Raw genomic sequence first — 12,751 nt, forward strand, 5'->3', positions numbered from 1 at the left:
TTTAGAGGAATTAAAATGCTACAGTAAAGCTCTGTTGTTGTATTGCCACTTGCAATATGCTTGTGTTTTCTTTTTCATAGCCCCAGATAACTGAGGAGGACTGATAATTGTATATATTTTAGTGCCAAATGTGGAGTCCTACCAGTTGATAGAATTTGTTACGGAAGGTACAAAATGGAGAAATAATCATAAAGACTTAAACACTGTCTTTGGTGCTTATACTGCCCTCAAATCTCTAAATACTCAATAACAAATTCCCAGTGGCAGGCGCCTCTCAACCATTCACAGGTCCCCATACCCTTTTCCTTCTCTTCCAGGAAATCTGTCCTCCCTTGTGTAGCTAAAGAAGGAATCTTTGCATAGATGATAATGAAAGTTTACATTTACTTTTAATTGGAGCTATCTGGAGACAATTCAAAATTTTTCCTGGAGACAAACCAACAGTAACTGAAACATTGGCATGGCAGCAAGTGAGTGAATAAAAGACTGTGAAAACTTAAGCTAGTCATGTTTAAAAAGTTTGTGTCTTTGGAGGGCATCATTCAGGCTTCAGCTCAAATGTCATCTGCCTTAGGGACTTCTAAGCCCACTAATTCTAAAGTGCTTTCTTACATGTCGAAGCGGTCTGTTGTCTTCATAACAGCACCATTTGACATGATATTATGCAGTCTTCATAACACTTAGCACCATTTGATACGATAGTTTGCATCGTTCCACTTGATGGTTATCTATCCTTACTAGACGATAAGCTCCATGAAATAGGGGTTGGGTTATACAGTCAGTCCATCTGCTGGTGACTGGTTCTTGGACACTCCCCTATTCCCCCACCATGAGGGTACCAAAATTTACAGATGCTCTAGTCTCATGTAAAATGGTGTAGTATTTGCATGTAGGCTATTCTGTATGCTTTAAATCATCTTCAGATTACTTATAATAAGTAATACAATGTAAATGATATGTAAATAGTTGTATTGTTTTTTAATTTGTATTATTTTGTGTTTTTTTCATTTTTTAACTCAAATACTTTCTATGGAATACAGAGGGCTAACTGTATTCCCAACACTGACACAAAATAGGGAGGGACTCAATACCTATGTGTAGAATGACTGAATGAATTGAATGAGGCCTTACCTTGATTTACATACTGCAAAGTCATTTGAAGAATTTATTGGGATTTATTGAATGCAGTGGCCACTTTTGGGGTTCCTGTGTCTTTCTTCACAATCCAATCCAGCCTACATGCAAACAACCATGTTTAAGGGACCTGCAGTAGGTATTCATCTTGGCACCATCTACTCTTGTGTGGTTGTTTTCCAGCATGGAAAAATAGAGGTAATTGCCAATGATCAGGGAAATCCAATCACTCCAAGCTATGTCACCTTTACTGATACTGAACAATTGCTCAGTGATGCCACAAAGAATCAAGTTGCAATGAACCCCATGAACGCACTTTTTGATGCCAAATCTGATTGCTGATTGGACACAGACTTGATTATGCTGTTGTCCAGTCTGATATGAAGCATTGGCCCTTCATAGTAGTGAATAATGCTGGCAGGCCCAAGGTCCAAGTAGAATACAAGGGAGAGAGAAAAAAACGTCTGTCCAGAAAGGTGTCCTCTAGGGCACGGGTCCTCAATCCCCAGGCCACGGACTGGTACCGGGCTGTGGCCTGTTAGGAACTGGCTGCGCAGCAGAAGGTGAGTGGCAGCAAGTCAGTGAATCTTCATCTGTATTTACAGCGGCTCCCCATCATTCACATTATCACCTGAGCTCCTGTCAGGTGAGTGGCAGCATTAGATTCTCATAAGAGTGTCAACCATATTGTGAATTGCACACGCAAGGGATCTAGCACTTCTTATGAGAATCTAATGCCTGATGATCTGTCACTGTCTTCCATCACCTCCAGATGGGAAAGACTAGTTGTGAGAAAACAAGTTCAGGGCTCCTACTGATGGTACATTATGATGAGTTATATAATTATTTCATTATATATTACAATGTAATAATAATATAAAGTGCACAATAAATGTAATGTGTTTGAATCATCCTAAAACTATCTTCCCCCCATCCTACCCCCTGCAACTTGGTCTGTGGAAAAATTGTCTTCCATGAAGCTGGTCCCTGGTGCCAAAAAGGTTGGGGACAGCTGCTCTGTTGTTCTGACAAAGATGAAGGAAATGGCAGAAGCCTACCTTGGGAAGAGTGTTACCAATGCTGTGGTCACAATATCAGCTTAGTTTAATGATTCTCAGCATCAGGCTACCAAAGATGCTGGAATTGTTACTTATCTCAGTGTACTGAGAATTATCAATGAGCAAACTGCTGCTTCTATTGCTTATGCCTTAGACAGAAGGTTGGAGCTCAAAGAAACGTGCTGATCTTTGACCTTGGAAGTGGTATTTTTGAATTTTTATTTATTTATTTTTTTTAGATGGATTCTCACTCTGTTACCCAGGCTGGAGTGGTGTGATCTTGGCTCACTGTAATCTCTGCCTCCTGGGTTCAAGTGATTCTCCTGCCTCAGCCTCCTGAGTAGCTGGGATTACAGGCACCCACCACCACACCTGACTAATTTTTTTTGTATTTTTAGTAGAGATGTGGTTTCACCATTTTGGCCAGTCTGGTCTCGAACTCCTGACTTCAGATGATCTGCCCCCCTCAGCCTCCCAAAGTGCTGGGATTACAGGCGTGAGCCACCATTCCTGGCTTTTTTTTTTTTTTTTTTTGTAAGACAGAATCTCACTCTGTTGCCCAGGCTGGAGTGCAGTGGTACAATCTTGGCTCACTGCAACCTCTGCCTCCAGGGTTCAAGCCATTCTTGTGCCTCAGCCTCCCAAGTAGCTGGGATTACAGGCATGCGCCACCATCCTCGGCTAATTTTTTTATTTTTAATAGAGACAGAGTTTTGCCATGTTGGCCAGGCTGGTCTCGAACTCTTGACCTCAGGTGATCCACCTGCCTCAGCCTCCCAAAGTACTGGGATTACAGGCGTGAGCCACTGCACTTGGCCTGGAAGTGGCACTTTAAATGTGTCAGTCCTCACTGTTGAAGATGGAATCTTTGAGGTGAAATCTACAGCAGGAGACACCAACTTAGGTGGAAAAGACTTTGACAACCAAGTGGTCCACCATTTTATTGCCGAGTTCAAGCACAAGCATACAAAAGATATCAGTGAGAATAAGAGAGCTATCTAACGTCTCCATACTGCTTGTGAACATGCTAAGTACACTCTCTCTTGAGCAACCAGGCTAGTATTGAGATCCATTTTCTCTATGGAGGAATCAACTTCTATACCTCTTACACATGCCCGATTTGAAGAACTGAATGCTGACCTTTTCTGTGACACCTGGACCCCGTAGTGAAAGCCCTTCAAGATGCCAAACTAGACAAGTCACAGATTCATGATATTTTCCTGGATGATGGTTCTACTCGTATCCCCAAGATTCAGAAGCTTCTCTAAGACTTTTTCAATGGAAAATAACTGAATAAGAGCATCAGCCCTAAAGAAGCTGTTGCTTATGGTGCAGCTGTTCAAGCAGCCATTCTGTCTGGCAACAAATCTGAAAATGCTCAAGATTTGTTGCTCTTGTATGTCATTCTTCCTTTCCATGGTATTGAAACTGCTGGTGTAGTCATGACTGTTCTCATTAAGCATAATACCATTCCTTCCAAGCAGACAGACCTTCACTACCTACCCTGACAAGCATCCTGATGTGCTTATTCAGGTTTATGAAGGGTGAGCATGTCATGACCAAGGATACCAACCTGCTTGGCAAGTTTCAACTCATAGGCATACCTTTTGCACTCCAAGGTGTTCCTCACATTGAAGTCACATTTGATATTGGTGCCAATGGCACCTTCAATGTCTCTGCTGTGCACAAGAGTACAGGAAAAGAGAACAAGAGTACTGTCACTAATGACAAGGGCCATTTTAGCAAGAAAGATATTAAGCGTATGGTCCAGGAGGCTGAGCAGTACAAAGCTGAAGATGAGAAGCAGAGACAGGTGTCATCCAAGAATTCCCTTGAATCCTATGAATTCAACATGGAAGCAACTGTTGAAGATGAGAAACTTCAAGGCAAGATTCATGATGAAGACAAACAGAAGATTCTTGTCAGGCATAATGAAATTATTAACTGGATAGATAAGAATCAGGCTGTTGAGAAGGAAGAATTTGAACATCAGCAGAAAGGGCTAGAGAAAGTCTGCAATCCCGTCATTAACAAGCTGTAGCAGAGTGGAGGAGGAATGCCTAGGGGATTCACTGTTGGTGGATCTTCTGCCTCTGGTGGTGCTTTCTGAGGGCCCACCACTGAGTAAGATAACCCAAGTATAGATGCAGCATCGTTCCACACACTTGAAACATTGAAGGACCCAAGTATGTAGCAAATTCTGTGGCAGTTTTTTTTTTTTTGATCAGTCAATGTAGTTTCATTTTTCCCAGTCAAAATTTGCCCAAAAAGGTGCATAATCTCATAAAAAAAAAAAAGCAGTATATAGAAAGTAAGCCTTTAAAGGAATTGGAGAGATCATTCCAAACTGGGGCAGGAAATTGAGTTGACTTCATGAGGAAGATGGTGTTTGAGAGACATAGAAAGATGGCTGAGTCAATAGGGGCAGTGGGCCTTAAACTCCTGTAGAGGAGATACAATCAAATCTATAACAGGAAGTTGTTGGAGAGTGCCAGAATGTCATCCATGCCAGTTCAATATCAATTGTTCAGTTCTACAGTGGCTTATCAAAGCCTCTTTTAGATCAGACCCTGTGCATGCCTTTAGAAGGCTTGCTCTTCAAGAAGCATCTAGTTTAGTATACAGACATGGAAACCCACATAGATCATAGTAGGATAAATACTATGTTACAAATAAGTTTGAGGTGCTATGGGAGCATGAAAGAAGGAGACCCATGGCTGGGTGTGGTGGTTCATGCCTGTAATCCCAGCACTCTGGGAGGCCGAGGCTGGCGTATCACAAGGTCAGGAGATCGAGACCGTCCTGGCTAACATGGTGAAACCCTGTCTCTACTAAAAACACAAAAAATTAGCTGGGCGTGGTGGCAGGTGCCTGTAGTCCCAGCTACTCAGGAGACTGAGGCAGGAGAATGGCGTGAACCCGGGAGGCGGAGGTTGCAGTGAGTCAAGATCATGCCACTTCACTCCAGCCTTGGTGACAGAGTGAGACTTCGTCTCAAAAAAAAAAAAAAAAAAAAAAAAAGAGGAGACCCAACCCAGGACATGCTACTGGGAAGACGTGCTACTGGGAAGAAGTAATCCCTGGGTTGAGTCTTGAAGAGTATTTACCAGGCAAGGAGGGCAGAGGATGTGTTGGAATAAAGCATTCCAAGCAAAGGGGACAATAGGAGGAAAAGTGGAAAGTCATAAAGTAGGCTGGGTGTGGTGACTCATACCTGTAATCCTAGCAATTTGGCAGGCCAAGGCGGGTGGATCACCTGAGGTCAGGAGTTCGAGACCAGCCTGGCCAACACGGTGAAAACCCGTCTCTACTGAAAGTACAAAAATTAGCTGGGCATGTTGGCGGGTGCCTGTAATCTCAGCTGCTCGGGAGGCTGAGGCAGGAGAATCGCTTGAGCCCCGGAGACAGAGGTTGCAGTGAGCCAAGATCGCACCACTGCACTCCAGCCTGGGTGACAGAGTGAGACTCCGTCTCAAAAACAAAACAAAACCAAACCAGAAAGTCATAACATAGCCCAGTGTGTGAGTGGAACTGCAAGCCCTGGGTTGAGCTGTAGTACAGGCTGCAGTAAGGTGGCAAGTGTCAGGGATGAAGCTGAAGAGGTTGGCAGGGACCGGATCACAGAGGTCCAATTTATGTTTCTGAAGGTTCTCTCTGGCGATCCTTGCGGTGAGGAGAGACTGCAGTGGGCTAACATGAAGGCCAGTGTAAGGGTGATTGCAAGATTCCAGTTAAGATGTAATGGGGTCTAAACCAAGTCTGTGACTGTGAAGACATCAGAGATGTTAACCCACATTTCTTATTTTTTTCCTAACATTTTATGATGAACATTTTCAAACATTCAGAAAATCAAAGTAATTGTACTATGAACACCCAAATATCCACCACCCAGATTCTACAACTAGCATTTTACTACACTTGACTTTATCACGTATGTCCAGCCATGTATCAACACTTTATGCATTTCAAAATTATGAACATGTGTACACATTCCTTTAAACATTTCATCATGCATGCCATTTACTAGAGTTCAATATGTGAACCTTTTTAAAGGTCAAATATCCATAAAATGAAATAAATGCACGTGTCTTAAGAGCATAATTTCATGTTTTGACAAATGTCAAAACATGTTACCTGTGTAACCCACATCCCTACTGAGATACAGAACATTACCATAATCTCAGAAAGTTGCCACATGTCCTTTTCCAGTCAATTACAGCTCTTATTCCTTTCAGAGTTGACCTTGAGTTTGGAATGTGTGAAAATAGACATTCCAGGTGAAGGGAACCTAGGTGGCTCCCTCTCCAGCCAAGGCATAGAGGCAGTTAACTAGGGAAGAACATACAAATGTTAGTAAACAAGTTTGGATGGATGCCCTTCAGCCTTCCACCTCTCTCCCTACGAAGCCGAATCTCTTTGAGTCAAAGCATAAAACATTGAAGTAGAGAGGAGTTGAGTCAAGGGACTGTCAGGCCCTCAGGAGCTGACAGTCTTCAGGGGAGGAGGAGACAGAAGCACTGACAGTCACAATTCAGTGTAACAAATGTTAAATGTTATCTTGTACCAGGGTCAGGGCTATAACCAAGGGAAGGGCAGAAAGTTAGGTAAAACACCACAAATATGCCACAAGGGTTTGTTGTATGTGCGTATGTCTGAGAGAGAGAGAGAAGTGATAAAGTGAGTGACTCAGACTCTTGGTACTGGAGGAGCTCAAAGGAAAAGAGAGAAGAGTATTTACCAGCCATGAAAAGTTTTCTGTAAGTAAAGTCTTAAGGGATGTTGACTGTTAAGTGTGGTAGACATAAAGATGTTTCAGTTATAGTTAACAGAAAGTGCGAGTCAAACAGGGACACTGGCCCATGTAACTGTAAGTCTAGAGTTATGTGAGTTTTAGGTACAGTTTGATCAGAGCTTTGGTCCTGATGATCTCACTGCTGTCCTATTTTGTGTGTGTTAGCTTTTGTCTTCGGGATACTTCTTCATGGTCACAATATGACTGTTTGTAGCAGTTTAAAAATTGAGCTGCTATAGTAAATTCTTGGGCATTCTCAATACTTAAGTATGGAACATGTGCTCGTGGAAGGAAATAACATTGCACTTTATAAACACTATTGCAAATGGAAAATGCAATGTCTCAAATAAAACTTTAAATTTGGCACCATAAAAAAAGAACTAAGGAGAAGAATATTTATATTAGCCTTCTAGAAAGTTGTAGAAAATAGTTTTTTGGTTTTTTTTTTTTTGAGACAAAGTCTCGTTCTGTCATCCAGGCTGGAGTGCAGTGGTGCGATCTCGGCTCACTGAAACCTCTGCCTCCCTGGTTCAAGTGATTCTCCTGCCTCAGCCTCCCGAGTAGCTGAGACTACAAGTAAGCATCACCACACCCAGCTAATTTTTGTATTTTTAGTAGAGGTGGGGTTTCGTCATGTTGGCCAGGCTGGTCTCGAACTCAAGTGATCCTCCTGCCTTGGCCTCCCTAGTATACCCTACTCACTTTTAATTATTTATTTATTTATTATTTTGAGACGGAGTTTCGCTCTTGTCACCCAGGCTGGAGTGCAATGGCACGATCTTGGCTTACTGCAATCTCTACCTCCTGGGTTCAAGTAATTCTTCTGCCTCAGCCTCCCAAGTAGCTGGGATTACAAGCACCGGCCACCATGCCCAGCTAATTTTTGTATTTTTAGTAGAGACAGGGTTTCACTATGTTGGTCAGGCTGGTCTCGAACTCCTGACCTCAAATGATCTGCCCACCTAGGCCTCCCAAAGTGCTGGGATTACAGGTGTGAGCCACTGCATCTGGCCTTATTTTTTATTTTTATTTTTTGAGACAGGATCTCACTCCATCACCCAGGCTAGAGTGCAGTGGCGTTATCATATCTCACTACAGCCTGAATTCCTGGGCTCAAGTGATCCTCCCAGCCTCCTGAGTAGCTAGGAATACAGGCATGTACCACTACACCTGGCTGATTTTTGACATTTTTTGTAGAGACAGGTCTCACTGTATTGCCCATGCTTGTCTTGAACTCCTGGACATTTATTTATTTATTTATTTATTTTTTCACTCTGTTGCCCAGGCTGGCATACAATGGTGCAATGATGGCTCACTGCAGTGTAGACCTCCTGGGCTCAAGTGATCCTCCCACTTCAGCCTCTCAGATAGCTGAGACTACAGATGTGAGCCACCACGCTGGGCTAATTGGATTTTTAGTGTTAAGCAATTCTCCTGCCTTGGCTTCCCAAAGTGTTGGGATTACAGGTATGAGTGACTGTGCCCAGAATCCTACACACTTTTAAAAAATATTTTTGGATTTTAAGGGGTTTTCGTAGAGTTCTGGAATCCTGTAAATTCTTTTCAAATTCTGTTTTTTTTTTTTTTTTTTTTTGAGATGGAATCTCACCCTGTCGTCAGGCTGGAGTGCAGTGGTGTGATCTTGGCTCACTGCAACCTCCACCTCCCAGGTTCAAGCGATTCACCTGCCTCAGCCTTCCAAGTAGCTGGGACTACAGGTGCCTGCCACCAGGCCCAGCTAATTTTTGTATTTTAAGTAGAAACGGGGCTTTACCATGTTGACCAGGATGGTCTCGAACTCCTGACCTCGTGATCCACCCGCCTCCACCTCCCAAAGTGCTGGGATTACAGGCATGAACCACCGTGCCCAGCCGGTTTTTTTTTTTCTTTTTTTTTTTTAATGGAGTCTCACTCTGTCGTTCAGGGTAGAGTGTCGTGGCGCCATCTCGGCTCACTGCAACCTCTGCCTCCGGGTTTAAGTGATTCTCTTGCCTCAGCCTTCTGAGTAGCTGGGATTACAGGCGCTGGCCACCATGCCCAGCTAATTTTTATATTTTTAGTAGAGACAGGGTTTCACGATGTTGGCCAGGCTGGTCTCAAACTCCTGACCTCAAGTCATCCGCCTGCCTCAGCCTCCCAAAGTGCTGGGATTAAAGGTGTGAGCCACCGTGCCCAGCCTAATTCAGTTCAAATTCTAAGCTAGGTGTTTTATAACCTATATGTGTAGAACATGACAAATATTTACCAAATATACTTTCATTAAAATCTGAGGGGTGAAACCCCAATTAAGAAAAAACTCCTACTTAAAAACAATAAAGTTTTAGTTGCCACATTATCTTTAAAATACAATATGCCTTATTGTGTAGCATATCTCAAACTTTAAAATATTTACTTTAGGCCAGGTGCACTGGCTCACACCTGTAATCCCAGCACTTTGGAAGGCTGAGGCGGGTCGATCACTTGAGGTTAGGAGTTAGGAGACCAGCCAGGCTGGTCTCAAACCACCACCTCGTTTCACCAACATGGTAAAACCCCGTTTCTACTAAAAATACAAAAAGTTAGCCTAGCGTGGTGGCACATGCCTGTAATCCCAGCTACCCGGAAGGCTAAGGCAGGAGAATTGCTTGGACGCAGGAGGCAGAGGTTGCAGTGAGCCGAGATTGTGCCACTGCACTCCAGCCTGGGCGACAGAGGGAGACTCGATCTCAAAAACAAAACAAAACAAAACAAAAAACAAAAAAGCACTTTAAATGTGATTTAAAGCCTAGTTATTAAAGTGTAAATGTTCTCAATGACTTTATGATGTCTTTATGCCACAGTTGTCAAATATAATATTTCTAGAATTTACAGTTGTTTGTTAGTACTAAAATAACTACATGCAGGGCGGAGGTACTTGGACAAGGAACGACCTAAAAAAAGGGATCATCACCAGAAAGTTTATTTGTTCATCATCACCAACATGAAGAGGCCAATGGCCAGGAAGAAGCCAATCGTTGAAACCATCCTAAAAGGACTGCATTGCTTGGGAAACCAGAGAAGTTGGTGAACATTTGATCTAGCGCCCAACGCCACATCACTCAAGTTTTCTTGCCCTCCAAATCTAACAAAGAAAAAGAGAGAGGAAGCAGGGATAGAGGGGAGGAGGAGGGATAGGAGAGGGGGAGAAGGGAGAGAGGAAAGGCAAGAGAGAGACAGAAAGGGGGGGGAAGGGAGAGGAGAGTGGGAGAGAGGGAGAGGGGAGAGGAGAGGGGGGAGAGAGAGAGAAAAGGGGGGAGAGAGAGAGAGAGAGAGAGAGAGAGAGAGAGAGAGAGAGAGAAATGAGAGATGTGCGGAGATCTGTCCAAGGAGGACTTGAGCGCCAAGTCCCGCCCCTGTTTCCCAGGTAACCGGATAAACAGACTCCATCTTTTCCTCGGTGAACTCAGCTAGGTGTTAAGAGGCAGGCAAGAAGCAGTGGGCAGGAAGTACGAGTGAGGTTGTGCTCTTTCCTGAGAGTGGGGTTCCTCAAGGGTTTGGAAACGTCCCTCGAGCCAGGTACAGTTTTCCCTTAGAGATGAGTGCTCTTGGAGAAATGAAAGTGGGGAGAAATCGTCCCTGAACGTGGAGATTGGACACCCCAACGAAGGGAAGGATGATTTAGGAGACGGGAGGGTCATCATGGGAACAAAATTTCCCATGGAGTTGGGGATCAGAGTGGGATTAGGAAAAGAAGATTCCCGATGCGGGGAGAGCCCTGTGGTTAGTAATAAGTGTGAGGGAAGGATGGCATCACCAGAAACAAAATTTCCATTGAGCAAGGGGCTTGAAATGGGATCAGAAAGACAGAATATTTCTAAGACTCTCATGCAGAGGGGAAGTTTAGGAGTCGACAGTGCCTCAGCCACAGAGGGAACAAAACGTTCTCTGTTGCCAGGAAGAATGGGGTTAGAAAATGAAAGTCTTCTTGCAAGATATACCCATGGACGGATAATACAGCCTCCTTTGGGCAGGGTGTGTGGAAGTCCACAGGCTGTAGGGAGCAGCAGAGCTCCTTTGGCTAGTGGCTCTGAAAGGGTAGAGCAGTTAGTGGGAAAGCCTGCTTTGGATATGGAACCAAGACAGGAAATGGAAAAAGAGTCTACCTGTGTTGTAATGAAACCCGGCACAGAGATTAAGCCTCCTGTGGAGGTGGACATTGGACTAACCCAAGCCGAGGAGCCAGATGAGACTAAGAATACAGAGCCCCAAATGGGCTTGGTGATAGAACCTCCCCAATGCCAGTTTGCCCAACAACCTGAAGAGAGAAAGGAGGCTGGAAACATTGAATCAGGAGTGGAACCTCCAGATCGCATCAGACCCATATACTCTGGGAAATTTTTTGATCGAACACCTTGCTGGCCAAGTGTAAGTTTTTTCCACTTTCCCTAGGAACTAAACTGTGTATAGCTATGTCTTTATTGAGATGATAAAGTGATGAAACTTGTTTTGAAGAGACAAATTACGAAGATTTCATGAGATTCGTAAATTTCTTGCTCCACTGGACTCCTTGCAGATGTTACTTAGATTTCTGATTCTCTGCCTCCCTTCCTAGATGTCAGCTTTGTTTTCTGTGCACACCAGTGGTTTGTTCTGATTTCTTTCTCTTTTCTCCTTTAACCTTCATTTCATTTTCCTCAAGTCTCTCACATATTGAGATACATGAAGACACATGCTGTGTCCTAATATTCACACTTTTCTTTTTCCATTCATTGTTTAGTCTGTGAGTTATTTGTTCTTTCAGCAAAGACTTGTGGTGGCCATTGTGCCAGGTACAGGACAAAATAAAATGAAAAGTACATGATCCCTACTTCTAGGTTTAGGCTCACTCCAGTAATGGAGACAGATAACTAAAGGAATAGTATACGGTTATCTAAATGAATAAAAATCACACTATTCTTCCTTTATAGAAGTACACTCTGAATACAGAGCTCAGTGTAAAGATTGCACAATTCTGTTTAGAGGAGATGGGAAAGGCTTAATAGGAAAAGTAATATTTGAGCTAACATTGAAAGGTGTCAGTATTTGAAGAAAGAATGAGGTTAGAGCATTTTAGGCATAAAAAGGTACAGAGCACGACCAATGTTTCCTATGTTTGAGAGGCATGAACAGTTCTATTCAGCCAGCAGAGTGTTGAGAGATGAAGATGAAGAAGAAATATGTAGAAGACATCTAAAGGCCCAGAGTGTAGGGATAAAACATATGGATACAGTATCAATGGTGGATCTTAATGAGGGTAGAAATAAATAAAATTTGGCTTTTAGAAAGATAATTCTGATATCAGTAGTTATGATGAACGGGAAGGGGAAGCTACTGAATGACAAGTAGGTAGTTAGAAGAACATTCCAAAGTTCTGATGGACTGGAATTAATGTAGAGTTAGAAAGAATAGAAAGGAGACTGCACTTTTGAGAGGTTTTTAGATGATATTTTAAAAAATTGCCATTCGGTTGTGGATCTATGTGGTGAGTTTGGGAAGGTTCATGGATGACTCAGGAGTTTCTGTGTTGATAATGATCTCTTTGGGTTTGGTGGCAAATGAATGTCCAGTGTTGGCTATCTTCAGTATGAGATAACAGGTGAAGAAGCCAGGGAGACACTTGGTAATATGAAACAATTGATGCCCTGTGGGTGTGAATGGGAGAAGAAAGTCAAGGCAAGAATCTTGGGAAACATTGACAAGAGGTAATCAGTGAAAAAGATGTCAATAAGGTGAGTTCTTGAGGGCAAAGATTGTATCTTGTTTATTGTTT

General features: G+C 43.1%; 1 protein-coding gene and 1 pseudogene across 5 annotated transcripts in view; both read left to right on the forward strand.

Annotated features, from left to right (window-relative positions):
* Positions 1-3,483: 3,483 nt before the first annotated feature.
* LOC102145472 (heat shock cognate 71 kDa protein pseudogene) lies at positions 3,484-4,301 on the forward strand (annotated as a pseudogene).
* A 6,079-nt stretch (positions 4,302-10,380) lies between these two features.
* The window catches only part of EFHB (EF-hand domain family member B), a 60,059-nt gene continuing 57,688 nt past the window's right edge, over positions 10,381-12,751 (forward strand). For all 5 annotated transcript variants that reach the window (XR_012430646.1, XR_012430648.1, XR_012430649.1 and 2 more), the window contains exon 1: positions 10,381-11,367. Coding sequence is in view for 2 of the 5 variants with exons in the window: in XM_005545672.4 (XP_005545729.3) it covers positions 10,642-11,367 (726 nt within the window). In the remaining 3 variants the exon portion in view is untranslated. The remainder of the gene's footprint in view (positions 11,368-12,751) is intronic.

Source organism: Macaca fascicularis, chromosome 2 (genome assembly GCF_037993035.2).
Source record: "Macaca fascicularis isolate 582-1 chromosome 2, T2T-MFA8v1.1".
NCBI lineage: Eukaryota > Metazoa > Chordata > Mammalia > Primates > Cercopithecidae > Macaca > Macaca fascicularis.